This window comes from Alosa alosa, chromosome 1 (genome assembly GCF_017589495.1).
Source record: "Alosa alosa isolate M-15738 ecotype Scorff River chromosome 1, AALO_Geno_1.1, whole genome shotgun sequence".
NCBI lineage: Eukaryota > Metazoa > Chordata > Actinopteri > Clupeiformes > Clupeidae > Alosa > Alosa alosa.
Window position 1 is genome coordinate 32,698,408 of NC_063189.1, and position 26,585 is coordinate 32,724,992.

The 26,585-nt window shown below is 40.9% G+C and overlaps 1 protein-coding gene across 3 annotated transcripts in view; it reads left to right on the forward strand.

The window, feature by feature from the left end:
* Positions 1 to 774: 774 nt before the first annotated feature.
* The window catches only part of theg (theg spermatid protein), a 29,257-nt gene continuing 3,446 nt past the window's right edge, over positions 775 to 26,585 (forward strand). Inside the window, exons 1-7 of one of the 3 annotated variants that reach the window (XM_048243933.1) lie at positions 775 to 837; positions 6,262 to 6,348; positions 6,451 to 6,509; positions 6,726 to 6,792; positions 7,696 to 7,822; positions 13,721 to 13,865; positions 14,354 to 14,451. In XM_048243933.1, the coding sequence (XP_048099890.1) occupies positions 6,287 to 6,348; positions 6,451 to 6,509; positions 6,726 to 6,792; positions 7,696 to 7,822; positions 13,721 to 13,865; positions 14,354 to 14,451 (558 nt within the window). In that variant the 5' untranslated portion in view covers positions 775 to 837; positions 6,262 to 6,286. Of the gene's footprint in view, positions 838 to 4,300; positions 4,357 to 6,261; positions 6,349 to 6,450; positions 6,510 to 6,725; positions 6,793 to 7,695; positions 7,823 to 13,720; positions 13,866 to 14,353; positions 14,452 to 26,585 lie in introns of those variants that run through there. The other 2 variants (XM_048243939.1, XM_048243946.1) reach the window with 2 other exon arrangements.

Below are 26,585 nucleotides of genomic sequence, written 5' to 3' on the forward strand. Positions count from 1 at the left end.
TGATAATGACTGGGAATAATAGTAGAGTGATAGCTCTCATATAGCAGAAAGTCCCAAATGCAATTTTTACACACTGTATGCTCCATCGCAAAGTGCTTGTGGCTAAAATAATTATTAGGTTTAGCTTAATGTATTTTTACATTTGCCGTAGTATTGTCGATGTGTTTAATAACACATCAAGGAGGTCCTTGGCCAGAACCTAGTAGTATTTAATAATAATAATAATAATAATACATTGATTCATGAATGCATAAATGCACAAATAGGCTGACACCAAACATAATTTCACTGCATTTCTTACATCCAGTAACTATATGCATGTGACAATAAACTTCCTTGTATCCTTGTAAATTACTGACATAAATCAACTTTTTGATGATATTCTAATTATATGACCAGCACCTGTATATAGCACAAGAATGTATATAAGCAAGTATATGTGGAACCCAACATATATTTGGATATCTTGCATGAAAGTCTATGCTGAAATTATTAGAAAGTGGCCAGTATTGAATATATTGATATGAAAATATATGTTATTTAACATAGATGGAAATATATTTCTTCAATGCCATCACCCAGATGTAGCATAACCTCAATCAAAACAAACTGGCATAACCTCTGGCATAACCTCAATCAAAGAGAAGCGAAGTTAAGAGTCAGGTTTACAAGGCTACAAGCGTAGCCAAATAGGCTACTATGTCCTTCCATATGCCCTTCGGAATGCGGCTAACTTTCTTATCGCGTCAAGTGTTGCTATAGCAACTGATGGAACACTAACCTGTCACCTGACCCAAAGACGACAGCATTTGACACAGGCTGGTTGAGGTAGGCTAGGTAGGTAAACTAATATCAGCAATTTAAAGTTGGCTAACCATTTCTGTCCTACAGACAATGGTGTGGGATAGCCTTTTACTGTCTTTGGGGATAGCAGAGATGGTAGTGGTTGGAATGATACATAACTTACGAATATGATCTTCTGCATTAGGCTACTACTGTAGGTGTAACCAATAGGCTAGACTATGCTATTGCGAGAGAGAAAAGGATAACTTGTCATACCGTTTTACAAGAGTGCTAGCTTAAATTGTCCTAGGCTACACTACATCTTAAAGTTAGGCCTACAATTATACCCTGCTAGTTCTTTGAGTTCCGAGTCGAGGACAATGCATTGCTTGTATAGGAGGTACCCAGATAGCAAGCTGGCGGACCACTGTCGGTCCATTGCCGGTGTTATACGGTAACTGGCTTTCATGTTAACTGGCTGGACTGTTTACTTGGCCTCTGGAGTTAACGTAACCGCCCCCTTCTCTTGCAGGTGTGTTCAGCTGATGATTTAGCCTCCGATACCTGGCCGCAGATTCGTCTGTTTAACTGAAGTTCAAATAGACATGTTTGTGATACTCCAGAGGCAAAGTAAACAGTCCAGCCAGTTAACATGAAAGCCAGTTAAAGTATAACACCGGCATAGCTGGCCGTCTGCTGGCATTTTGCTCATCGGTTCTCTGGCGGTTTGCAGACAAATTGCCCAATATTTTGCACCTTTTTCATTTCTTCTGTTATACTATTTTACATATATCATTTTATTAACTTTTCTTAAATTATACATATAGGCCTATATATATATATTTCACACACACACACATATATATATTGCCTGCTGAACTGTTTGCTGAAGATGGTTATTTTTATTGAGTGAGTCAATTGGAATGTTTATTTTGGAGCTGTGAGCAAATCTGCCAAGCATACCACATCAAAGAACACTAACTTCAATAATTACAAACAGCACTAAAGAAGATTTGCTCTAGGGGCTCCTCTACAGTTGAGAAGCGCAATAATAAATGAACTATTATGCGTCTTGCCACAAAGTATAAACACAACTCCGATACAATATAGCATCGACAGCAGTCAGTAGAAAGAGAGCTCGGAATTCCAGTCGCATAGCAGCTCTTTGATTTTTTTTTTTGTGGGGGGGTGGATTCCTGTAGCTGTTTTACAAGCGATAAGAGCTGCTCAGAGTGCGGCAGAAGTGCTGTGCTGTTAATCCTATTAAGAGTTTATGTGCCATCAAAATGGTTTTGGAAACATTATTTTAAGGTAAAAAACTCTTTAGGGGGGCATTTGATTACACAACATATTGCTTAGTTAAGTGACACATTTTTGCCCACTTTTTTAATTCACTAGATGGCACCACAAATATCAAATTGGAGTATGCACACCACTGTGTGTGGATTGATGTAGAGGGTACACAAAAACGACATCACAGGTTTTTTAGGCTAAAACATTTTTTTGTCACGGCAAACAGTCCAGGCTCCACAAACGGCAACAAAAACAAACTCGTGCAACCTGCACCACAAAACATAAGTGTTACAGCCAATAACCGATGAGATGTGCGTTTAGGAGGGTTTTACTGTAATTGCACGGAGGGAGGGGGAGGGAGTAACGAGCTAGCTCTGTTTTGTTTGAACGTCATCAGGGGGGTATTCCAAGTATGTGGTTTAGTGACAAACCTGGCAAAGTTAACTCAGAGTGGTAAACCCCCTACAACAAGAGCCCTATGCTATTGTTTTGTTAGGAGAATGAAGCGATACAGCTCTTCTATTAGGAGGTTTACCACTTACTCTGAGTTAACTTACTCAGGTTTGACACTAAACCACGTACTTGGAATAACCCCCAGAAGTGATGTTGCCCAACATCGCTTATAGCACCTTTAAATTAATGTTCTTGTGTAGCCTTGCTCCACCCGCCTGTATCTCAGCTCATTTTCTCCTCTCAATGCACTTACGTTTTCCTCAGCCATCCGGACGGTGGTCCCGTCAGAGTTGAGAGGGTGTTACGTTGGTTTCAAAAACAAAATTGGCAAACGATAGTAGCAATGCTTGCAGTGCAAACATAAACAAATTGCAGTTGGAAGAATGTGTGAATTTACACAGCAAAGGTCAATATGTTGTTTCCTGACTGCTGATACGGTTTATTATCAGTTTACAAGTTAGGATTGATGTGATTGCATTAACGCTGGACCAGTTATTTCAAAGACTACGCCAGTTATGATGCTAGGGTAGGAGACATTTCCCAATGGAAAGTACCCAGACTCTCTTTCACAAAGTGAAACAAAGTGAGCGAGTGTGGCAATACCAGGCTAGTACTTATAATGTTGGCTAAAAATACCCTCTGGTGTTTGTATAAACATAAACAAGTCCTGGCTCTGGAAATGGGAAACAAACATTCAAATAGATTGCGTGCTTCAGGAGCATGGAAGGGAAGGATGTCATAAGCTGAAAGCTCTAATTTTAACAACCTAAACCGCATCTGCACTTTAGTGCCGTACAGCTACTAGTACCCCACAGCTACTAGCGCTCCTGCTAATTGACCCCCCCCCCCAAAAAAATAAAAATAAATAAATAAATAAAATAATAATAAATAAATAAAATAAAATAAAATAAAAACTCTGGGTTAGTTACCTCACTGGTGCAGGCTTAGGGGCTTAGGGGCAAGGCCACTTGGCAATTTTAGGGGCAAGGCCACTTGGCCTTCAGTTGGGCATATTTGGTGGGGGGCACAAAGGCCATATGTCAGGGCACCTAGGCCAAAGATAGATAGATAGATAGAAAGATAGATAGATAGATAGATAGATACTTTATTGATCCCCAGGGGAAATTCAAGGTCTCAGTAGCATACAGACATCACACACACATTCACTAACAGCAGAAAAAAGTAATTAAAAGTATATAATAATAAAATAAACACAGCTAAGCAATAAGGATAGTAGAAGATAAAGAATATACTAAAATACAAATTATACTAAATAACACAAAATCTAAATTAAGTCTTAAAACAGTATCCACATAGTGGGTGATTAATCATGAGGCGCTTGCAATGACTGAGGCAGGTACTGAGCCTGTGATTATCTGTGCATAGTAAGGTAAGGTGCTCTGTGTGAGTGAGTGTCATGGTGATGGTGCAAATTACATTACATTACATTACATTACATTACATTTTAGCCAAAGCGACTAACAGTTTAAGTTTTAAAGCAATTCTCAACAATTTTAGGACAATTTAAAAAACGGTAGAGTACAGTAAGAATAAGTGCATCAGTGAGTGCTGTTTTTAACAGTTTCGTGTCAGTTCAAGAAGGCTGGTAAGTGCTAGGATCGGCAATACTTGTTGTAAGTGGTGGTATGAGAGGAGATGTTCTCTAAAGAGCTGGGTCTTCAGGAGTTTTTTTGAAAATGGAGAGGGATGTCCCTGCCCTTGTAGGAACTGGCATTGTGTTCCACCAACGAGGGACAACAGATGAGAAAAGTTTGGATTGGCCTGAGCGTACCGTTGGTAGAGCTAGACGAGTGAGTAAGCAAATGAGTAAGTCCAACAGTGCAACAGTGCAAGAATAAAGTCTAGAGACCAGCATAAAATAAATATGGACATATAAGAAAGTAGTTAACTATACAGTAGTAGGCTATAAAAATGATCAAAGTTCTATTTAGTCTATTCACAGCAGTAGACCTGTATCACTGTATGAAACATTACAAAAACATGAAACATGATGTATAGAACTGTAAATCATCTGATCATCTAATATTTACAGACATCTAGGCTACATTTAACATTTATTTTATATTTGGCCAATGAAATCATGTGCCTTGACCAACCAAAAGAAACAATGATCAAAATTTATGATCAAAATTTTTCCTTACTAAGAGTAGGTCTGAAATAACCTGACCCTAACCAGATGAATTTCGCTCCGCGTAGCTTCACTCGTCTCCATCTGGAACCGATCCATTGAAGTGTTGCTTCAGAAGGCTGGGCCTAATCAAAAAATGCTTGCATATGATTGAATAAGCCACTTGTCCGTCATCTATTGACGTGCTACTTCAACCACTCACATCGAAGCCAACCCGTGATGCTAATAACAGTCTCACAGTCGCTTCTACGCTATGTCACATCTATGAAACTCCCGCCCTGTGTCCTGATTGGCTGTACCATAAAATCGGTTGCAGAAATCACTCTCAATTGAAGAGGTCCCAGATGGATGTGAGTGAAGCTAGGCGGAGCTAAGCGGAACAAAATTCATCTGGCTAGGGTCAGGTTAGGTCTGAAAGGCTTTGTGAATAACTTTTAGCTTTAATAAACTCAAATACCCTAGATGCATGCTTAGCATTTTGTGATCATTAAGGCTCCTTTCACAAACTCTTAGTCAGCTGTATATCCTCTGATTTTATTTTTACTGATATATGGCAATATTTGTAACATTTATTTTGTATTTGGCCTGTTATGAAATCATGTAGAACAATTTAAACACATTTTGAAACCTAAAGACCAAAGTTGGAGACATGAATGTAGACCTTGCTGCAAATTTAAAACCGGAATATTCTGGAACAGCTAACTGTACAGGAGACCTTAATGTTCGGTAAGGTCTGCTGTTTATTCTGATATATAGTATGGTTTGTCATGTGTTGAACAAAAGGTTTGTGAAGTATTCCACCGAGATGAATGGGTAGGCAGAATCTTGTAGAAGTTATGAATTGAATCATATTATTTACTTTTCTCGCAAACCGTTCACCACAGCAATTAGCGGCTAACATCGTTTAAAAGCTGAGAAAAAGCTGTTTCATGTTATGTGATACATGTGTCTGTGTGTGATGAGTAGGCTACTTTGCGAGTATTTCAACTGAGAAGAATGGGTGAATTTGGACGCACTTTCTTTCTCACTTACTTTCTTTTCTGTCATTTTGTCCACTGCGTAAAACTGAATTAATTTGCGCCGTGAGTGCTAAAATTATTTTGACATACAATTTGACGCTATTAGACGGACGCAAAGCAGAATATTGAAAGAAGGGGACTCCAAGGCCACAAGTGTTTGGAGACCCCTGATCTACTACTCTGAAAATCCAGAGTTCTCGCGAGAGCACAATTTGAATTGTCTCTGCAAGAGACTCTGGCAATGAGTAATGATGCATGTTACTTTTGCCCCTTGCATCGCAGGGAACCAATCACATCGGTGTATCTGATATAGGCAAGATTAACAGATGACGACAGTGCTGCAGTTGGAAGTCCGGAATTAGTCAGTAAACATTGGTCGTATTGTTATCCAATTGCATCGAAGTCCGGAATCAGTCAGAGTAAACATTGGTCGTAGTGTTATCCAATTGCGTGCAGTGAGATTTTCAAATGCATGCTCAAATGCATGCTCAAATGCAATCTTTCTAGATTGCAGGGACTGGATTTTCCAGGCTACTGATCTACATGATCTTTATCATGTTTTAGCACACTCAGCGGGGTGACATCGTCCATGGCGACCCGGATAGATCGACTTGCTGAACCAAAACCCAACCTTCTCAGATTCCCTGACAGGTAGGTGCATGGAGAACACACAAACATCTTTACGGATTAAATTCTGCTGTGTTGTAAATCATGCACACTCAGGCAGACTCGTTTATTTATACTGTCCTCCAGACGTTCTGTATACTGGTTAGATAAACTGCCACCACAACGAAGTGGCCCGACCAACTTCGGTGAGAAACCAGGCTTGACTATCTTTGTGTTATATTCTTTTCTATTCCCTTGCTGTGTCAAGTTATAATGTAACCTTGCAACGAGATGGACTTGCACCACTGATGTCTAAGGAAGTTATTGTACTGTTAAGAGTGGCAGGTACTATTTTTGAAAAGCATGTAGTAAGTTTATGATGACTTTTAAAATGTTGATTGTTTTTTAATTGTGATATACAGAGCTGTCCAAACGATGGTCAAAGTTAACAGAAGGCAAGCAAATCCACTCTAAGTTTGAGCAAAGCAGGTATTTTCACACCATAGACAGAAAAATAGTAGACGGGTCATTCTATGAAACGGGCGCCTTTTCAGATACACAGATGTGATTGGTTCACCATGATGCAAGGGGCAAAAGTAACAAGATCATTACTCATTGCCAGAGTCTCTCGCTGAGCAAATTGATATTGTGCTCCAGCGAGAACTCTGGATTCCCAGGGTAGTGTTTTCAAGTAACAGTATGCTATTTACAGACAAAACAAGTTAATGTGACGGGTGGTAAAAGTCAAACCAGGGGACGCAGGAAGCTAATTTTTTCACATATTTACCAAAAAAACATGATTTTATTCTGAATAAATATGTCTAATGCCATCAGAACAGTATATTTAATTCTGAAAATTACAAACGTTTATTAAGAACATAACATTTACGTGGTGATATTTTAGATGTAAATGTCAGGTCAATACGGACATATGGTAATGGCCACGCCCTTGTGAAAAATGGTTAAAAATAGTATGATACTCTTCGAGAATAGTATTTTCTTGTTCATCATGTTAACATGAACCCTTGAATTATTCATGGTAGGCTCTAGTATGTGCCTCATGAAATATTCTGGAGGCAAATGGCACCCGTTTCATAGAATGACCCAGACGCATAGTAATACTTTTACTGATAGCAATAGTAGTCCTTGAATAACTGAAGGAAAATGTGTCTATGTCTGTGTCTGTGTGTCTGTCTGTGAGAGAAAAAGTATGAGAGACACACTCACACAACTTTAGTTATCCAAGGACTATTCATTGTTTCCACCTACAGTGCAAGACTGCCAAACTTGTAAACCCATAAATACCAATGTTGGGCATTTCTCTGATGTGGATCATCCATCAGACCTCCTATCTCCCTCCATTTCTCTCTCTCCCTCACTCTCTCTGTGCAGACGTTCAGCGGAGTGGTGTGTGAGTGCAGCTGCACTGAAAGCTCTCCCGTCAGACAGGGTCTGCTCCTTGGCTCTGCCACGCCTCCCTGCAGTTGGCTGGCAACCAGACCGCCCTCTGCTGGCCAAAGTGAGAACTGCTGCATTCTCTCTCATTTTTCACATATTGTAGATAGATAGTTAAAGTGCGTATGTCAGGTTAAAAAACATTTTTGACAAATGAAGGGACATGAGGCAAGATAGTAGTGAGTAGTGGTTTTTCTTGAAAAAAATCAACTTTAAATACAATAGAACAATATTTACAGTTATTTTTATAACTGAATTCATGAACATTCCAGGAAACATTCCAGACACAATGATGACCTCATAAGAGGGAATCCAGCAAAGTTGGTCAATTAAAACACATGGGATAAGGGAGTCTACTACCTGCCTTACATAAAAATATCCTGATACCTTTTTTTCTTTACTGGCAACCATTATTGATCTTAAAATGTGATGAAGAGGATATGGGCAAGTAGCAATGCTTGAAAATGCCAGTTGTGTCACTTGCCATCACATAGGCCATTATATAGCCTAAACTAAGTAGAATCAGTAAGCAACTCATTAGTCTGTGTTCAGCCAACCATGGGCATATATGCTTTCCTTTAGAGACCTGACTATAAAACCATCAGTGTATATGTGCTACCACACATTTGCTCTTAGTGATCCGATCCTACTCACACCCCTAATCAATTTCTCACTGATGATTTGATGGCCATGATTTACCTAAATTTTGTAGCCTATTCGTCTTTACTTTGTCCCTGCCAGTCAGGCTCATGCTTATAAACCACTGGTATGTCATAGAGAAAATTTTTGGCCTTATCAGTGTAAAAGAAAATGCAGTTAAAACCCATTCTCCCCTATGCTCAACTTTGCTGGACTCCCTCTTATGAGGTCATCACTGTGTCTGGAATGTTCATAAATTCAGTTATAAAAATAACTGTAAATATTGTTCTATTGTATTTAAAGGTGCGATTTGTAGGATTGTTACCGAACATTCTGTAGGCCAAAATCAAAACACTGGTGAACGTTCTCAAGACTACCAGACGCGAGCCTCTTCTGGGTTGCCAGATGTAATGAAGACTTAGCTACGTTTTTGCATTTTTAAACAACCAAAACAAATAATGCATAACGAAAATGACGTGGCTGTAAAATATCAAGCAATTGGCACAGAGGTATTTATTCTAACTCCAACATCAGGCTACAAAACTAAGCCCATTTATTGCAATTTACCCATTTAGTGTTTATAAGTCCCAGTGCCAACAATTAAATAATGTTCAAAATGCTCTCTGTAAAATTGCAGCCTCTTGTGCATGACTTAGCTGGGCGAACAAAGCTGTCCATACTATGCTGTGAAGTGCTCGGAGGGAGAAGAGGGAAAGCAATTTAATGTATTAATATGCACAACAAGTTTCATGCTGTAATCTAGACCTGACATCAAAGTAAATATCTGTTTTATGTAGATTTCTACACCTGCAGCATTTACCATTAGGCTACTAACAAATAATTTTACAATTAGGCTACTAAAAAATAGCCTACCATTAGGCTACTAACAAATAATTTTAATATTAGGCTACTAAAAAAAATTTCTGGGGTGAGCCTATTTGCTATGGTAACCTAGCAACCTGTGTGTGTGTATGTGTGCACGCGTGCAGTGCATGAGGGAAGATGAGGGTGCATGCATGTGTGTATAAGGGGTTCTTTTTTAGGCATACTGTCTTGCAATTGAACGTGAATAAGTTTACTACTTAAAAACATCAAAGCTAAACATTATATCACGACATTGCTACAAATACAGTATGTGATTAAAATCAGCCAACATCAATGTAGGCTATAGGCTACGTAGATGATAGATAGGCTAGATGGATTGATAGATGGCCTACTTTATTGACGCTTGGTGAAACAGCATGGAGTGGATGTTTTCGGTTCAGATGCTTGTTCTTTTCCTTTTTGAGTATGTAATGATCCCAAAACTTTACTTGAAAACTCACGCGCTAGTGGTGTGCTTCCTGAACAACGGTCCGTATGGAACAATCAGATCCCTGCGCGAATAGTGCGCGTCATAGGAATTTAACGAGGCTTCAAGGCAGGGTTTTTGCCTCGAGTAATTTTTGTAATCGAGTTATTCGAGTAACTCGTGAATGGTATCAATTCCTTCATCCTCCAGGAACTGCCTGCACACTCTCGCCACATGTGGCCGGCCATTGTTGTGCACCAGGGGGAACCCAGGGGCCTCTGCACCAGTACAGGGTCAGACAATGTGTCTGAAGATTTATCCCGATACCTAAGAGCAGTAAGGGTGCCGTTGTTTTGCCCATAGAGGTCTGTGCGCCCCTTCAAGGGTATGCCTCCCCAGACTATCACTGACACCACCAGAATGATGTTGCAGGCAGCATAACGTTCTCCACAACATGTCCAGACCCTTTCACGTCTGTCATATGTGCTCAGGGTGAACCTGCTCTCATCTGTGAAAAGCACAGGGCGCCAATGGCAGACCTTTTCATTTTGTATTCTATGGCAAATGGCAATTGAGGTCCATAGTGCTGGGCAGTGAGCACAGGTCCTTCTAGAGGCCATAGGGCCCTCAGGCCACCCTCATGAAGTCTGTTTCTGACAGTGTGGTCAGAGATATTCACACCAGCGGCCTGCTGGAGGTCATTTTGTAGGGCTTTGGCAGGGCTCCTACTGTTCCTCCTTGCACAAAGGAACAGATACTGGTCCTGCTGCTGGGTACAGGATCTTCTACCACACCGCCCAGCTCTCTTAGAGCAACTGCCTGTCTCAAGGAATCTCCTTTTGAGACTACGCTGGGAGACACAGAAGTCCTGGCAATGGAACATATTGGTGTGCCATTCTGGAGGAGTTGGACTACCTGTGCAACCTTTGTAGGCTCCAGGTACTGGCTTATGCTACAAGTAGTGACACTGACCCTACCCAAATGCGAAACTTGTGAAAAATCACTCAAGAAGGATAAAGATGGAAAAATTATCAGTTGCCACCACCTGTAAAACCATTCCTGTTTTGGGGGTCGTCTCATCGTTGCCCCTCACCTGTTGTTAACTTTGATGACACCAAAGCAGGTGAAACTGATTCACAACCACCTCTGGCCAGACCAATAGCTTACAAGTTTGATAGACTTGATGCTATACTCCTATAAAAAAGTGTTCCCTTATTTATTTTGAGCAGTGTACATACTTATATACTTGGCTGACGTGTTTATCCAAAGCACAACTTGGTTGGTACTTTATTAATCCTGAAAGAAACTCTACCTATGACCCTATTGTGGAGGGTATCTGTCCTATCCCTTGGGAAACATCAGAAGGCATCAGCTTAATAGCAATTTTCTGCTGTTAAAAACTCTGTGTAGGAGCCAATACATTCAGGTTTATTTCCTGAGAGGCTACTGTGTAACTCAGCAACAAACAGTATGTCCTCCCTTCAGGACTATGCAGCATTATTGTTCAGTTATGCAAAAGTTTGACAGATAAAAGATAGATATAGTATACTTTATTAATTTTCAAAGGGAAATTACAGTGTTCCAGCAGCCATACAAACACAGCGCTCACATACATTCTAAGAATATTATTCCTTTTATCTGCTCAGGGGGGAGTCATTATAAAGTGCTATTGCAGTGGTATTTTTGTATCTTGCCTTTCTTATAGCTTAGTTGGCGTACCCTCCATCTGAAAACACTTTTTATTTGGCTCAAATTAATCTAATTTAAAATGTTGAAATGGGCATTCAAACAGGCAATGGCCTTTCCAGCATACAGGTGACATAATAATAATAATAGTAATAATAATAAGCTTTATTTGAATAGCACCTTTCATACACAGAATGCAGCTCAAAGTGCTTTACATTTGAAGCATGTAACACAATAATAGTCATTCAGTCATTATCAATCACTTTTACTTTTCTTCATTGCTGTGGCCGTTTATGATCCAATCAGCAACATATCAGAAATATAGAAAATAACATGTTATAAGACTGGCAGCCTTAACCCTTTACCCCCCACAAGCACACCATATGGCAACTGTGGCAAAGAAAAACTCCCATATTCCAGGAAGAAACCTTGAGCAGAACCTGACTTAATAGGGGGAGCCCACCTGCTTCTGGCTGGCTGCGCCCTCCAATGGCAGCAGATGTAGAATAATCTGAAAAAGTAGTCTACACGATAAGATGAGTTAACTAAAAGCTTTCCTATACAGGTATGTTTTCAGATCTTTTTTAAAAATATTTACTGAACTCGCCTGCTTGATGTACAGAGGCAGGGTGTTCCATAGTTTTGGGGCATAATGAAGAAAAGCAGCTTCTCCACTTAGCTTGTGGAGCACTTTGGGTACAATTAAAAGATTAGAATTGGATGATCTAAGTTTCCTTTGTGGTTGATAAGATATTAAAAGCTCAGAGATATATGAAGGTGCTATGCCATTCAGAGCTTTGTAAGTAATTAACATAACCTTAAAATCAATTCTATAGGAGATAGGGAGCCAGTGCAGTTCAGCCAACACAGGGGTGATGTGTTCTCTCTTCTTAGTCTTAGTTAAAAGTCTAGCCGCAGAGTTCTGTATGAGTGCCAATTTCTTTAGATGTTTTTTGGGAAGACCAGTGAAAAGTGCATTGCAGTAGTCTAACCTGCTAGTGATAAAGGCATGAATTAGTTTTTCTGCATCTTGTTGAGTTAAAAGGGCACACTTTGGCAATGTTTCTCAGGTGGAAATAGGCTGTCTGAGTAACTTTACTGATATGGGGCTTAAAACTTAACTCTGCATCTAAGATGACACCGAGGCTTGTTACTTTTGGTTTGACCTGGTGCGCCAAGTTCCCCAGATTACTAAGAACAATGTCTTGCTTTGGTTTTGGTCCAACCAAAAGTACCTCTGTTTTGTCATCATTTAGTTTCAAAAAATGTTTGCTCATCCACTGATTAATGGAGGTTAGGCATGCAGTGAGGGAGCAAAGGCCATCTGGGTTAGTTGGCTCCACAGAAATATACAATTGGGTATCATCTGCATAGCTGTGGAAGTTTACATTATGCTGACTTATGATGTTTCCCAACGGAAGCATATATAGGGAAAATAGCAGGGGACCAAGGCAGCTCCCCTGGGCCACACCAAAAGGCAAGTCATGTTTTTCAGACACATGATCTCCTAGACTGATATAAAAATCTCTGCCAGTAATGTAGGTTTGAAACCAGTTTGAAACCAGTTGAAACCAGCATTATCAGAGAGACCCACCCACTTCGCAAGGCGGTGAATTAGGATGCTATGATCAATGGTGTCAAATGCCGCACTCAAATCCAGAAGAATAAGGATTGAGACTTTGTTTGAGTCAGTAGCCAGTCTAAGATCATTGACTATTTTTACTAGAGACGTTTCTGTGCTGTGATTTGATCTAAAACCTCAAGGATACTGTTTTCGTTGAGGAAGGTATTTAACTGATTACAAACGACTTTTTCAAGTACTTTGCTCAGGAACGGTAGGTTTGATATAGGCATGTAGTTGCTCAGATTTTTTAAGTAAAGGTTTCACAACAGCGGTTTTAAAAGCAGTTGGAAATTTACCTGTTTCTAATTAGGTATTTATTACCTTGAGAATAAAGGGAGCTAAGCTATCATATACATTTTTTAGGAATCTAGTAGGGATTGAATCCAAAACACATGTTGAGGAGCCGGTTTGAGTTATAATTTTACTAAGCTCAGATTGAGTAATAGTGCTAAAGAACCTTAATTTTGGGGGCTGTTTTTGGGTGTACTATCAAACATATTACTTGTGTTACCAATAGCCACTGTTTCCACACTGTTTTCAGCAATTACCTTAGAGAAGTGGTTCCTTCTCTCATTCGAATAGCTCTATTATAATTTGCTATTCTTTCTTTTAGAATGGCACGGTGAACCTGTAACTTGTAACTAACCTGTTTTTTGACATTCAGATCATATTGATCTAATAATAATAATAATAATAAAAAAAAAGATTGCTTGCTGTTCCAGTTGAGTGTGGCAAAGATGGCAGTTGCCAGCCCCAGGATCTGTGAGTTGGCACAGCCGAAACTGGGCTCTCTACCGCCCCCATTAGACCACCCTGGAAATGGTACTCCGCTTACCTCTGCCTCCTCACGAATCCACCTTCTTGCTGGTAAGACAGCCATACACACACACACACACAAACGTGTACACAGGCACAGACATACACACAGCCAACACACAATGCCTTTCACATACACCATGCCTTTCTTGGCCAGGGCTCACTTGGAAAAGAGACTTCTGTCTCAATGTTTCAACCCTGGTTAAACAAATGATAAATAAATACACCTTCACTTTCATAGAGTCACTGACAAAAAAACACAAACACACATATATTGATATTCTATCATTCTGTGGGATCATCCAGATTCCTCTCGAACAGAGGAGACCAAACAAAGAAGTTTTATTCAAAAAAGACATTCAAATGACCATTCAAATGGCAAATAAGGTATTGTGGAAGATTCAGGACACGCTTGCCTCCCCCCCCCCAATGGTTTTCATTTAGCCAGATAATCCATAATAATCATGAGAGGACCCCTCGTAATGCTGCACTCTCCTGTTTAAATGGTCTCTGTTTCCCTCTCTCTCTCTGACCCCCAGCCCCAAAGAATGACCACCCGCAGTACCTGCCGGATCGCCCGGTCAGCTGGCCTCCGTCAGCAACTGCATGTGAGGCTGTGGCTTCAGAGCGTCTGCAGGTACACACTCACAATCACACACTTAATAACACACACAAACATACACATTCAATCACAAACACACTCAAGCACACGCACACACACAGGCACACACACACTGATCAACTGCAGGTACATATGAGCTAATCTAAAGTGCAAATAATGGGTAAATTGCTGTTAATGCAGGTTTTACATATTATATAATGTAAATACCTTTGATAAATAATTTAGACTTGTTCAGAGATGAGTTTATTAACTGCAGTGATTAAGTTCTGTAGCATCTGAAGCTACCGTGTGCTACTGGTGAACATTGGGAAGATTTGACCTTGAGTAAACATTGGGAAGATTTGACCATGAGATTTGACCTTGAGTAAACATTGGATATTTGCCATCCAATCACGAGATGACACCTCTAAGAACATGAATTTACACTTGGCATTATAAGGGGATCATTGATTTGTCACACATCAAATCTTACTTCCCCTATCTATAGACAAAGAGACATGCACATTATATCTGATTGCAACAAGCAAATGTGTTGTTATTTCTAACCAGCATGGCATTAGTTTTAGACATATCCAGGGTACTTGAGCATTCTGTTTCGTAGAATGCAGCTTATTTTATTAATATATTATTAATTCAGAGTATTTTGCATGGCAGTGCCACAAATAGAACAAAAATGACAAACGAACAATCTTTTCTGAAGCGCTTGGCATGGAAATGAGTACCGGTACATAATTATGCAGAGGATGTTTATGTTTATGGTTATTAGCAGACACATTTGTCCAAAGCAGCATACAATGACATTACAATGATTACATTAATATAGGCAGTCCTTTAATGTGACCCAGAACACATTCACATTCACACTGTTACAGTTTTTCACAATTGCTAAAATATTAAACCAAGTCCTTTTAGGCAAATCCCTCCACTCTGTGGCAATATTGCAACACACTTTGGACACTTATTGGGCATCTATTTCGGGCAGACATCACAACACCAACCTTGCTTCAGCGGCGAGATCACAACACATGACTGGCACAGTGTATTCACAACACACCACATGATTTGCACGATTTCTTCACATCTGGTCAACTTTTGCCGCAGAACTGTTACAAACTAACCGCATGCTGCATTTCTATGGAGGGTTTTTTGAGTGCTGTGTCTCCTCATTAGAAAGTCTCTGACTAAACTCCATTCTATGAACCAAATGATCAGTTTCCTGAACACATTTCTTGAATGCGATCCCCCTTTTGGCAAAACCTTTAACAGTTTTCACATATGAAACAAATTTGCAGATCTCATAGGGTGTGTTCCAAACGGGAGACAGCTGCCTACTGCCTCCCTCCCTACATAGAGAGCTGTCTCACTAGACATGACTTTGGATTAAATGCATCTTTTAAAAATGAGCGTAGCACTCTAGAATCTTTGGTTAACACTACGGTATGACGTTAGCAAAGGCCTGACGTTAAACTAAATTAGCTTACGTAAGCTAGCAGGCTAACGGTATAAATTAGTTTTACGGCCGGCAGATATATCAGACCAGACGCTATTAATGGTTACAACAATGGCATAATCAGATAGTAAATTGTTTATTTCTAATCTGTAATCTGCAAATCTAAGCAAAATAAGATCACGCAAATGACATTTTAAACAGATTCAGCAGCCATTACCGATGTCATCCGCCATGTTTGTTTACCTTTCACAGCTGTTTCAGACGTTGCTGCAAGGGATTATGGGTAGGAGGCAGCATGAAGTGTACATCGATGCTGCCTTCAAAAATGACCGTTATTTGGGAATTCTAAGATATCTTAAAAGGCAGCAGAATTTGTTTTTTCGGTTTCGAACCGCACTTGCTGCCTTGCTCCCCAGTTAGATATCTTAAAAGGCAGCAACTTTACCCGTTTCGAACACACCCATAGACTCTTTTTTTTGCAAAACTCTAAACATTCTCATGCAATAAGACACATTTTGCATTATGATGCACTTGTGATGCATAATGGTAACCGCAAGTGGCAAAAGGTAAACACAAATAGAGCAAAGAGGTCATACAGTGGGCATCGCTTTCAAATGACCACTTCAGTCGCGCATTACGAGGCGTGAAGCTGCGTGAAGCTTTAGTACCACTTTCAGCCACTGTGCGTCGCTCTGCCACTGTACATCGCTCTGCCTGCCGCCCCTTCTGAAAAAGCAGGAGACTTGCCGAGAGTAATCCCAGCCTACGAATTCAATAACAAAATAAATCATGCATAATTAAACATTACCTCGATTTAGGCTACTTGGGTATGGCTTAAGGCTTGACTACACGGTGGTAAATCTAAAATCGAAATCGAAATTTGCTGTCTACATTATTGTCAGTGTTGGGGGTAACGCAACTACGCAAATCAAAACAGTGGTGTGATAATTGAGCCAGTAGAGAAATAACTGTTCAGAATTAATCTTTAGCCTTGGGTAGGCTTCTGCAGAAAACAATGTTGTTGCCGATTTAATACTATCTGGCGACGTTTTTAACAGGCTACGCAATAGAGGCTTAGACAACTATGACCCACGTTTTGGTTTCGTAAATTAATTTGCCCTACTTCTTGACATGTCATTTTTATTTTTCTGTACAATAAACAAATACATCTGCTTTATGCCGCAGAATTAAATATTAAAAATATTTTCGTTTGCCGTAACCCGACCGACCCTGTCAATGTAGAACCGACCCAAATATTTTTTTTTTTCCCCTTTTAGTCCGACCGACTTGCTTTAGTCCGAACGACTTGCGTTAAGACCGACCGATTTTTTCTTTACTCTAAACAACCAAAACAAATAAAATATTATTTATTTTAGTAGGCCTAAGTATTGTGAATATAAATTGCCTACATACAAACGTAGGCTCTCTTAAATAAAACCCTGTGGCGTCATCTCTACACCATTGGTTTACGCATGTCACAAAACCACTGGCTCGTATGTGGCAAAACCACTGGCTTGTAATCACAATAATTTAACACACGACAGTTGGATACTTCATCATGTTCCCATGCCTACATTTTGGTGAGTAGCATAGAGATTGTTAAAACAATAAAGTATGGCTCTCCCTTTGGGACATAGAAAACTTTATATTTTTAATAGGGTAGACTACCGTCGGAGATGCTGACTTGCAAAGGCCTCGGGATAACACGTTATCTCCACTATCATCAGTCAATGCCTCCTTGATCAAAGTGGGGAATGAAAGAAAAAGTTTGAGAACCACTGGCTTAACAAGTTACCACACAGAATATTGCAACAGAAAGTTGCCTTTATAATCAACTACTATTTGTTCCAACAGCATTCAAACAAAGCCTTTATGAAAGTGAAAAGTAAAAAATATTCCATAAGAAGTAAAATAAAATACTGTTACTGTAGTAACTGTATCCCAAGCTTCAGCTCCCCACGTCTGTGACAGGCAAACGTGACACCGCTAAATTCTCAGCTTGTTTATACCCCACACTGAACGCGTAAGACCGCTAGGCCCATCACTGTGGTGCGGTAGCCTACTTTCTGGGATTTAAGTCAAGCAATATAACCATAGGCTACATATGTTTCAAAATGAGTAATTTCGGCTTTGTCTGAACTGGCCATTGTAGGCTATATGTAAAAAATAAACAAGTAGCCTAGGCCTATCCCCTATCAAATGTTTGTCTTCCAAAGTAAGAATTTCACTTCACAATGCACCTTCGACAATGAATAGCTCATTACACTTATGTTACTGTTGAACGTAGGCCTAACTGGTATCATTACAAACATTATTCTGTGTCCTAAAAACTGGCATTTTATGGCATTGTGTCATGTAAGGTTGCAAAATCTAGAGAAATGTGTGAGGTGGTCAGCGGGGGACAATTGAGACACACATTGGATTGTGTTATTACTTGAACATTCCACACTATCCACAGCTGTGGTATCGGGGGCAGGAGGATTACTGTTAGCGCAGGCTTTATATAAAATTCTTCAACAGAAGGCCTGCCTCGAATGCAGGCTTGCCCAAAATAAAGGCCTGTGGTTTGCGCAGCCTACAGTAAAGGCTTCTACATACCTGGCCTTTTCCCGACCAGTAAGCTGACAATGTGGCGCCAAAATGGCGTAGATCTCTCTGGCCCGCCAGGGTTTTGGCCGCGGTAGCGGAGGTAGCGCACCACTCATTTTTTTCAGACAAAGCGACAAAGGCGGAAACAGGAAGATGGACTAGTTCGAGGGCAAGCGAGTTGCAGTGTTTTGTTACAGTCGTGAATTTTTAATAGTTTGCTGGATAAGTTACCAGTGAGAGTTGCAACACATGGAATTAAGAGGAAAGAATAGAAACTATTTATTTTCAAACAAAGGATATCTATTAAGGCCTGAACAAAATCTCTTTCCACTTCAGGAAATTACACAAACTCAGCCAGCTGCTAGCTAGCTGGCTAGCTAACTAAACTGTTTAAATTATTAAAATTTCCCTCGGGATGACTAAAGTACCTATCTATATATCCATCTATCTATCTATCTATCTATCTACCTGTGCACACACCTTGGAAACTACATGATAATGATGATGGTAGTTGTGAATAGTAGCAACCAAAGTCTGAAGTACCATCACAGAGGCTGTTTCTTACTGCAGCTTCTTCTGCTGTGTAAGTAGTTAATGTTAGTCTTTTCACAACAGCGACACCTCTGTTCAGGAGAATATTGCAACTAGTGTTGCGACCACCACGCGCAAGTATAAATGGTTATGGCGCTTCTGTGACGTCACATTGTCGCACTACTGGTCGGGTGCGTCGAGTATGTGGGACGTTTAAGGGCATCCTAGAGTTGCAAGCAGTCTTCCTGACGCTCAAGCATTTCGAGAGTGTTCTGATGGGGAAACATGTGTTGGTCAGGACAAACAACTCCATTGTTGTCAAAGTCAAAGTCAAAGTCAAAGTCAAAGTCAGCTTTATTGTCAATTTCTTCACATGTTCCAGACATACAAAGAGATCGAAATTACGTTTCTCACTATCCCACGGTGAAGACAAGACATATTTTACCAATTTTAAGTCCACAGACAAACATAACATTCAAGTAAACAAAAAAGTAAGTAAATAAGTAAATAAGAGGGCACATATAATAATGAAAAAATAAGAGCAGCAAAATTTTGTTGAAATTGTGCATAGACAGTCAATAAAAACTAGTGCAAAGTCAGGCCAATAAGAGGCTTGGGTAGTTCTGTTTGACCTGAGTAATGAAAGAAAGTGGCATAGTGGTGCAAGTTATGTAAGAGCAGCAGAAGTGTTGTGTTTTTCAGGACAACAACACCAAGTTGTAAAAGTGTACAAGTGTGCAAGTGTTCAAGTGTGCAAGTGGGTAGTGCAGGCGGCCATTGTGGGTCCAATGTCCAGGATGTTATGTAGCTGAGGGTGGAGGGGGGAGGGAGGGAGAGAGTTCAGCATCCTTACAGCTTGGTGTATGAAGCTGTTGGTGAGTCTGGTAGTGCGGGGCGCAGGCTTCTGTACCTCTTCCCAGAGGGCAGTAGATCAAACAGATTGTGGCGGGGTGACTTGCATCACTCACAATTTTGGTCGCCTTTTTGGGTGAGGTGGGTGGTGTAAATGTCCTTCAGGGGAGGGGGGTGAAGCACCAATGATCCTTCCAGCTGTGTTCACTATGCGCTGCAGGGCTTTCCTGTTGTATTCAGTGCAGCTTCCGCCCCCACACAGCGATACAGCTGGAGAGGATGCTCTCAATGGTGCCTCGGTAGAATGTGGTCATGATGGCTGGTGGAGCACTTGCTCGCCTGAGTTTCCGCCCAGGAAGTACAGGCGGCGCTGAGCTCTCTTAAGCCAGTGATGCAGTGTTGGTGGTCCAGGAGAGGTCTTCGCTGATGTGCACCCCCAGGAATTTGGTGCTGCTCGCTCTCTCCACCACAGCACCGTCGATGGTCAGTGGCAGGTGTTGGGTGTGACCTCTCCGAAGTCAACAACAATCTCTTTGGTCTTGCTGACGCTCAGCAGGAGGTTGTTGTCCCTGCACCACGTGGTCAGATGGTCGACCTCCAACCTGTATTGAGTCTCGTCGCCCTTGGTGATGAGACCCACCAGAGTTGTGTCGTCAGCAAATTTCACTATGTGATTGTTGCTGTAGGTTGCAGTGCAGTCATGCGTCAGCAGGGTGAAGAGCAGCGGACTGAGCACGCAGCCTTGGGGGGCCCCTGTGCTCAGTGTGATGCTGCTTGAGGTATTGTTGCCAACACGTACTACTTGGGGCCTCTGACAGAGGAAGTCCAGTAGCCAGTTGCAGAGGTAGGTACTGAGTCCCAGTTTGTCGAGTTTGCAGATGAGTTGTTGTGGTATTATAGTGTTGAATGCAGAACTGAAGTCTATAAACAGCAATCTCACATATGAGTCTCTTTTTTCCAGGTGGGTGAGGGCTGGGTGGAGGGCAGAGCAGATTGCATCCTCTGTAGACCGCTTGGCTCGGTATGCAAACTGGAAGGGGTCCAGGGTGGGGGGGGAGAATGGCTTTGATATGTGACATGACAAGCCGCTCAAAGCACTTCATGATGATGGGTGTCAGTGCCACAGGGCGGTAGTCATTGAAGCAGGATGGAGCAGTTTTCTTCGGCACAGGTATGATGGTGGCAGCTTTGAAACATGATGGGACGATGGCTTGCTTCAGGGAAGTGTTAAAGATGTCTGTGAAGACATCCTTAAGCTCCCCTGCGCAGTCCTTCAGCGCACGACCTGTGTGTGTGTTTGTGAGTTTGCTTGTCTTTTAATCCTGTGAGGCTCTCACAGCCCGAAAAGATGAAGCACCTTATCAATTTAAGTGTTTAGTAAAGGTTTGCCCCTAAATAGTGTCTTAGAAAGTGAGCCCTTAAACGGACAACTTACCCAAATTGAGTCACCTTTAAAAATTGCAAGCAGGGTGTTCGATGTTGTCAGCAACACAGGGGAGGCAAAAAGACACGAAAAACAACTCTAAACTGTCTTATAACAAACCCTAAACTAAAAGTTTATTTAACTTTATTAAATACAAGAAAAATAAAAGATAAACAAAAAGCGTTGAAGCCTCAACAGCTTGGTCCAAAGAAAAATAAAAAAGGAGTGGGTAAGACTGTCTTTAGTGGCAGGCTAGCACATACCGTTGACTTGCGCTAGCCTAGCACCTGCGAACTCTGCAATTAGAAGGACTAGATGAAACGTGCTGAAAACGGTCTCCACTGATAAATATCACACTTGCTTACTTGGAAATAAGGTCTTATGTCCAAAATCCTGAACCACCCCTTTAATGAAGATATCCAGGGGTCTTTATGCCTATAAACAACAATTCATGTTCATAGAAACAACAAGGTCAATAAGACATAATATATTTCATACCTGTGTTGCAGCATGTAGCCTAGCTGTCTAGCTAGGTTTATAATGCAATCCAATGTCCTAAAATACTAGCATTTTGCCTGTCAGCTAGCTAAAAAGGTCGAGTGCTTAAACTAACATAGTGGTCTATTTAGTGGTGTATGTGCTCTGACTAAGTTCGTGTGGCATATAAACCACAATTCGTGTTGATACAAGTGTCAATGTACGTGTAGAAACATTTTAATCACATACAAATTTTCGTGTTACAGCTCAGATAGTCTCCGCCATCTTGGTCAGACTTTTTTGTAACTCCCGCCTTCAAACACAAAGACGCGGACCTGATTGGTTCTCGAATGGTCCTCATTTAAATAAAGTTAAACCTTGGCCAACTTTGTTTCGCCTGCCTCGGCGATTCGCTTTCATTTCACCCAACCAGGGCGAATTTCGTCTCCATTCAACCTCAATGAGAGCGATGCGAAATTTCTGTGTGTGGAAACACACCGTTACAGTCTCTTGCTACTAGTACATTATGTTCTTACCCCATGTTCAAAAGACATTTCATCTAGTTTAACACACTTTAAATCTAACACAAAATATTTCATATCTAAGCAAAGACACTTTATGTAAGCAAACTTTCTTTAAGCCTAGGCAAAATCACACAGGATATATCAGCAAAAACAATTTTATGCTTTAATATAACACCTTCTAATTCTAAGCTTCCAAATCTTAAAACCCTATAAGTCTAAGTTGTTTCACACTGGTTATCTGTCATTACATTGCAACATTTGTACATTTTTAATTCTTTTTGATCAAGTTAGATTTGAACAGTTATATGACTAAAGATATTTGATGTGTAAACTATGATATTTTCCACATTTTCACATAATTAAAACTTGTTACAGTGTTTCACATAAATTATCAGGGCAGTACAAGGTCCCTTCCATCTCTTCATCTGACACAGGTACTCCTGACTTGGGCAGAGACGCGCTTCCTTTCCCTACGAGCAACGCACATTCCCGGTCACGTCAATGTTGCGGTGGATACCCTGTCTCGGGGGAGGGGGGGCCGAACCCAGCAGACTGGCAGTTACACAAAGAGGTTGTGCAGAGAATTTAGTACACTTACGGCACAGCAGTAGTGGACTTATTTGCCTCGAGGGAAACAATGCATTGTCCCCTGTGGTACGCAGAACAGATGGAGACGGAGTCTCTGGGCAGAGATGCTCTGGCTCACGAGTGGCCGAGCCTCTTACTGTACGCCTTTCCACCGATAGCATTGACATGGGCAGTGCTCAGTTGTGTGCGGTAAATGGATCACAGGGTGCTTTTGATAGCCCCCAGGTGGCCAAGCATGCCGTGGTTTCATTTGCTGCTGACACTTACAATGGGTCCACCCAGTCCGCTGCCCCTGAGGAAGGACTTGCTGTCCCAAATGGTAGGGTTCGCTGTGGCACCCCTGCCCGGAGAGGCTGAAACTTCTACTAGGGGCAAGTTCTGAATGCCCGTGCTCAGTCCACTAGAGCACTGTATTCAAACAGGTGGAAGCTTTCTGTTGCTTGGTGTGCTACTCATACGCTAAACCAGGGGTCTCAAACTCAAATGAGCTGGGGGCCAATTCTGCCAACGTCATCTGATTGGAGGGCCGGCTATTTCTGAAAATGCAATGTTCTTTTTTTCAAATACCACACAAAACTGCAAACAGAAAGTGCAAGTGTTTTTATCTAGTTTTAGACACCTGTGCTAGCAACCTTAGCTTATAAATAAAATAATGATAAAATAAATATTAATACAAATTATAAAATAAATGAAAAACATAAAAACAGGTATGTGTGTGTGTTTCACACCAAATAAAAATATTTCCTCTCATAACTTTTTTAAACCTGGCAAACTAGGCATCAGGGTTAAGAAAGCCATTGCCAACACCATTGGATTTTTATATCAAAATGTCAAAAGGCCATGGCTTGAAAGTGGTCAGAGATAAAGTCCTACTGTAAATGTAAAAATCTTTGAGTAAAACAAAAGTTTATGAAGGGGGTAAATTTACCCATCTAATTTGTCACTGGATGGCAAGCACCTCAAATTATGCACCTTTCAGTAAATACTGGATGAACATATTTAAGCAGGTTTACTTTCCTTTTTTCATATTACCCACATAACAAATTAACAGGAAAACACCTAAGATGTATACCAACACCTAAGATGTTGTGGTTTAGTAATAGATTACTACAATATAGGCCTACAATAAAGTATTCTGGTCAAACAGTTCCTATCGATCTGCAGTACCCAGAAGTTCGCATCATATTGCGGGTGACTTTGTAGTTCTTTAGAGCCCTATTTCTACTAGCCCTGCTGTCTGTACCACATCCATTACGGACACTATCATCACGATTACCACTGCAACCTCCAAGCTATGTTGGGCAGAGGGTCGAAACAAGCATGGTATGCTTAGTGGACACCGTTGTATACACACACCTCCATTCACAGACGACCGCGACTATCACTGTCATAGACGATCGATCATAATCTCCAAAAAGGATATTCTCCTTCAGAATTAGAATAGGTGAATAACATAGCTTACCTAAGACTTCATCACACGTGAACGCGTTTTTCAACATTTGGTGTAGGCCTATTTCTGCTTAATTTCTGCTTCAATTTCTGCAACACTATGGCCTGCATCGCTTCCGTCATTACATATGCACGCCTTTGTGTTTCTCGCGGTAATACAAGTATTTCCTGAAAACTTTGGCGCAGCGATTTTGGGTTTGAATCAAGCTCTGGATGTCTTGCACATAGTGGAGCAGAGTAGGCCTACAAATGAGATTTGTCACCGCATTCTGGATCTATCGTCTATTTTAATCAGTATCGTTGTTTGTCGCAATTAATAGCCTCAAGGGCCGGATTACATTATTATTTTGTCATACGTCGCAGGCCGGAATTGGGCAGGACGGGTGTTTGAGACCCCTGCGCTAAACCCTTCTGAATGTCCGGTCACGGCAATACTTGAGTTTCTACAAAAGCTCCTGAATGAAGGACGCTCTGCAGCTACTTTACTATGTTGCTGCGTTGGCGGCCTATAGGGCACCTATAGAAGGCGTTTCCTTAGGCACTCACAAGTTAGTAGTGGCTTTCCTTAAAGGTGCACAGCGGTTGCACCCACGCACGCGTGTTGATTTTGCTTCTTGGGATTTAAACACCGTTCTTGATGGCCTGTTTTCACCACCGTTTGAACCATTGGAGCATGCAGATATTAAATGGCTCTCCATCAAAACAGCATTCTTGTTGGCAATCACATCTGCCAGGAGAGTTAGTGAACTTCATGCCCTCTCTGTGCTCAGTGTATGTGATGGGGTCCTAATCACAGCCAGGTTACTCTGTGCCTAACCCTGCTTTTTTTACCCAAGGTGCTGTCACAATTTGCTAATCAGCCTCTGAACTTGGCTATATTTCATTCTGTTGACCATTCACGTTTAGCACGGTGTCCAGAGATAGATAGATAGATACTTTATTGGTCCCTAGGGGAAATTCATGGTCACAGTAGCATACAGACAACATACACACACACACATTCACTAACAGCAGAAAAAGTAATTAAAAGTATATAATATAAAAAACACAACTAAGCAATAAGGACTGTAGACGATAAAGAATATACTAAATATACTAAAATACAAATTACACTAAATAAACTTAATCTAAATCAATTCTAAAAAACAGTATCCACATAGTGGGTGATTAATCAATCAGGTGCGCTTGCAATGACTGAAGCAGGGACTGAGCCTGTGGTCCTCTGTGCATAAGGTAAGGTAAGGTGCTCTTTGTGAATGAGTGTCATGGTGATGGTGCAAATGAGTAAGTCAAACAGTGCAACAGTGCAAGAATAAAGTCTATATATCTATATATAAATAACTATATTAAGAAAGGTATAAGTGTGGTCACAGTTCGGCTGTGGCGTGGAGGGAGGGGTTGTGCATATGTGCTAATGAAGCACGCAAACAGTGAGGCAGAAGACAATGGCAGACCTGCCAACCTGTAGGCATTTTGCGTAGCAACCACGCATTTTGAGATCAAACGATTTTTTACTTAAAACTACGCAAAACGAGCAGACATCCAACTTCTCCGGAAAGCTCCTTGAGCATGTGAATCTCCCGCTAATTCATGCGAGGATGAGATACCGAGAGAAAGTGACAAGTGAGAATGACAGGCAAAGCTTAGTGGCCTCTCTTTATGTTATTTTTTCTTCCGCCAACGGTGGGTTAAATGAAAGACTTGATGAGGTGAGTTTAACAAGTGTTCACTCGCAAATTCGCGTCCCCCTAGCTGCCGTTTTGCTGTGAAACTAAAAATATTCCACTGAGTGCGATTGTAAATTCACCTAGGCCTAATAGTTTGACTGTGTCTTGGAAAGTTATTACTTGTTCACGAGTTGTTTCAGTTAGCATATTTTTAATGTGTCGCTGATGGTTAAAGTTTTCATAACTAAGGCGCTAATGGAGTGCAAACCTTTCCAAGGCTAAATGCAGCCATTAGCAACGAGTCTGAAAGTGGACCAAGGCAAAATATTTTTGTTCAATTTGTTTTTTTCTTTGAGGCATATGGATCCTTCTTCTTGATTATTAGCGTGAAAACAAGTGAGAACAAATAATAGGCTTATAGACGGAGATCGCGCACCTATCACTGTAGTTGGGATAATGTAGGCCTAATCATTGCAGCCTCGCAGATGGCAGAAAGACACCGCAATCTGAAAGAAACTTGAGTGCACGTGCAAGTAAAATTCTTTAAAAGCAATCAGTAGTTTGCATTAGTCAGCAGGTAATACTTGAACAATGAATGG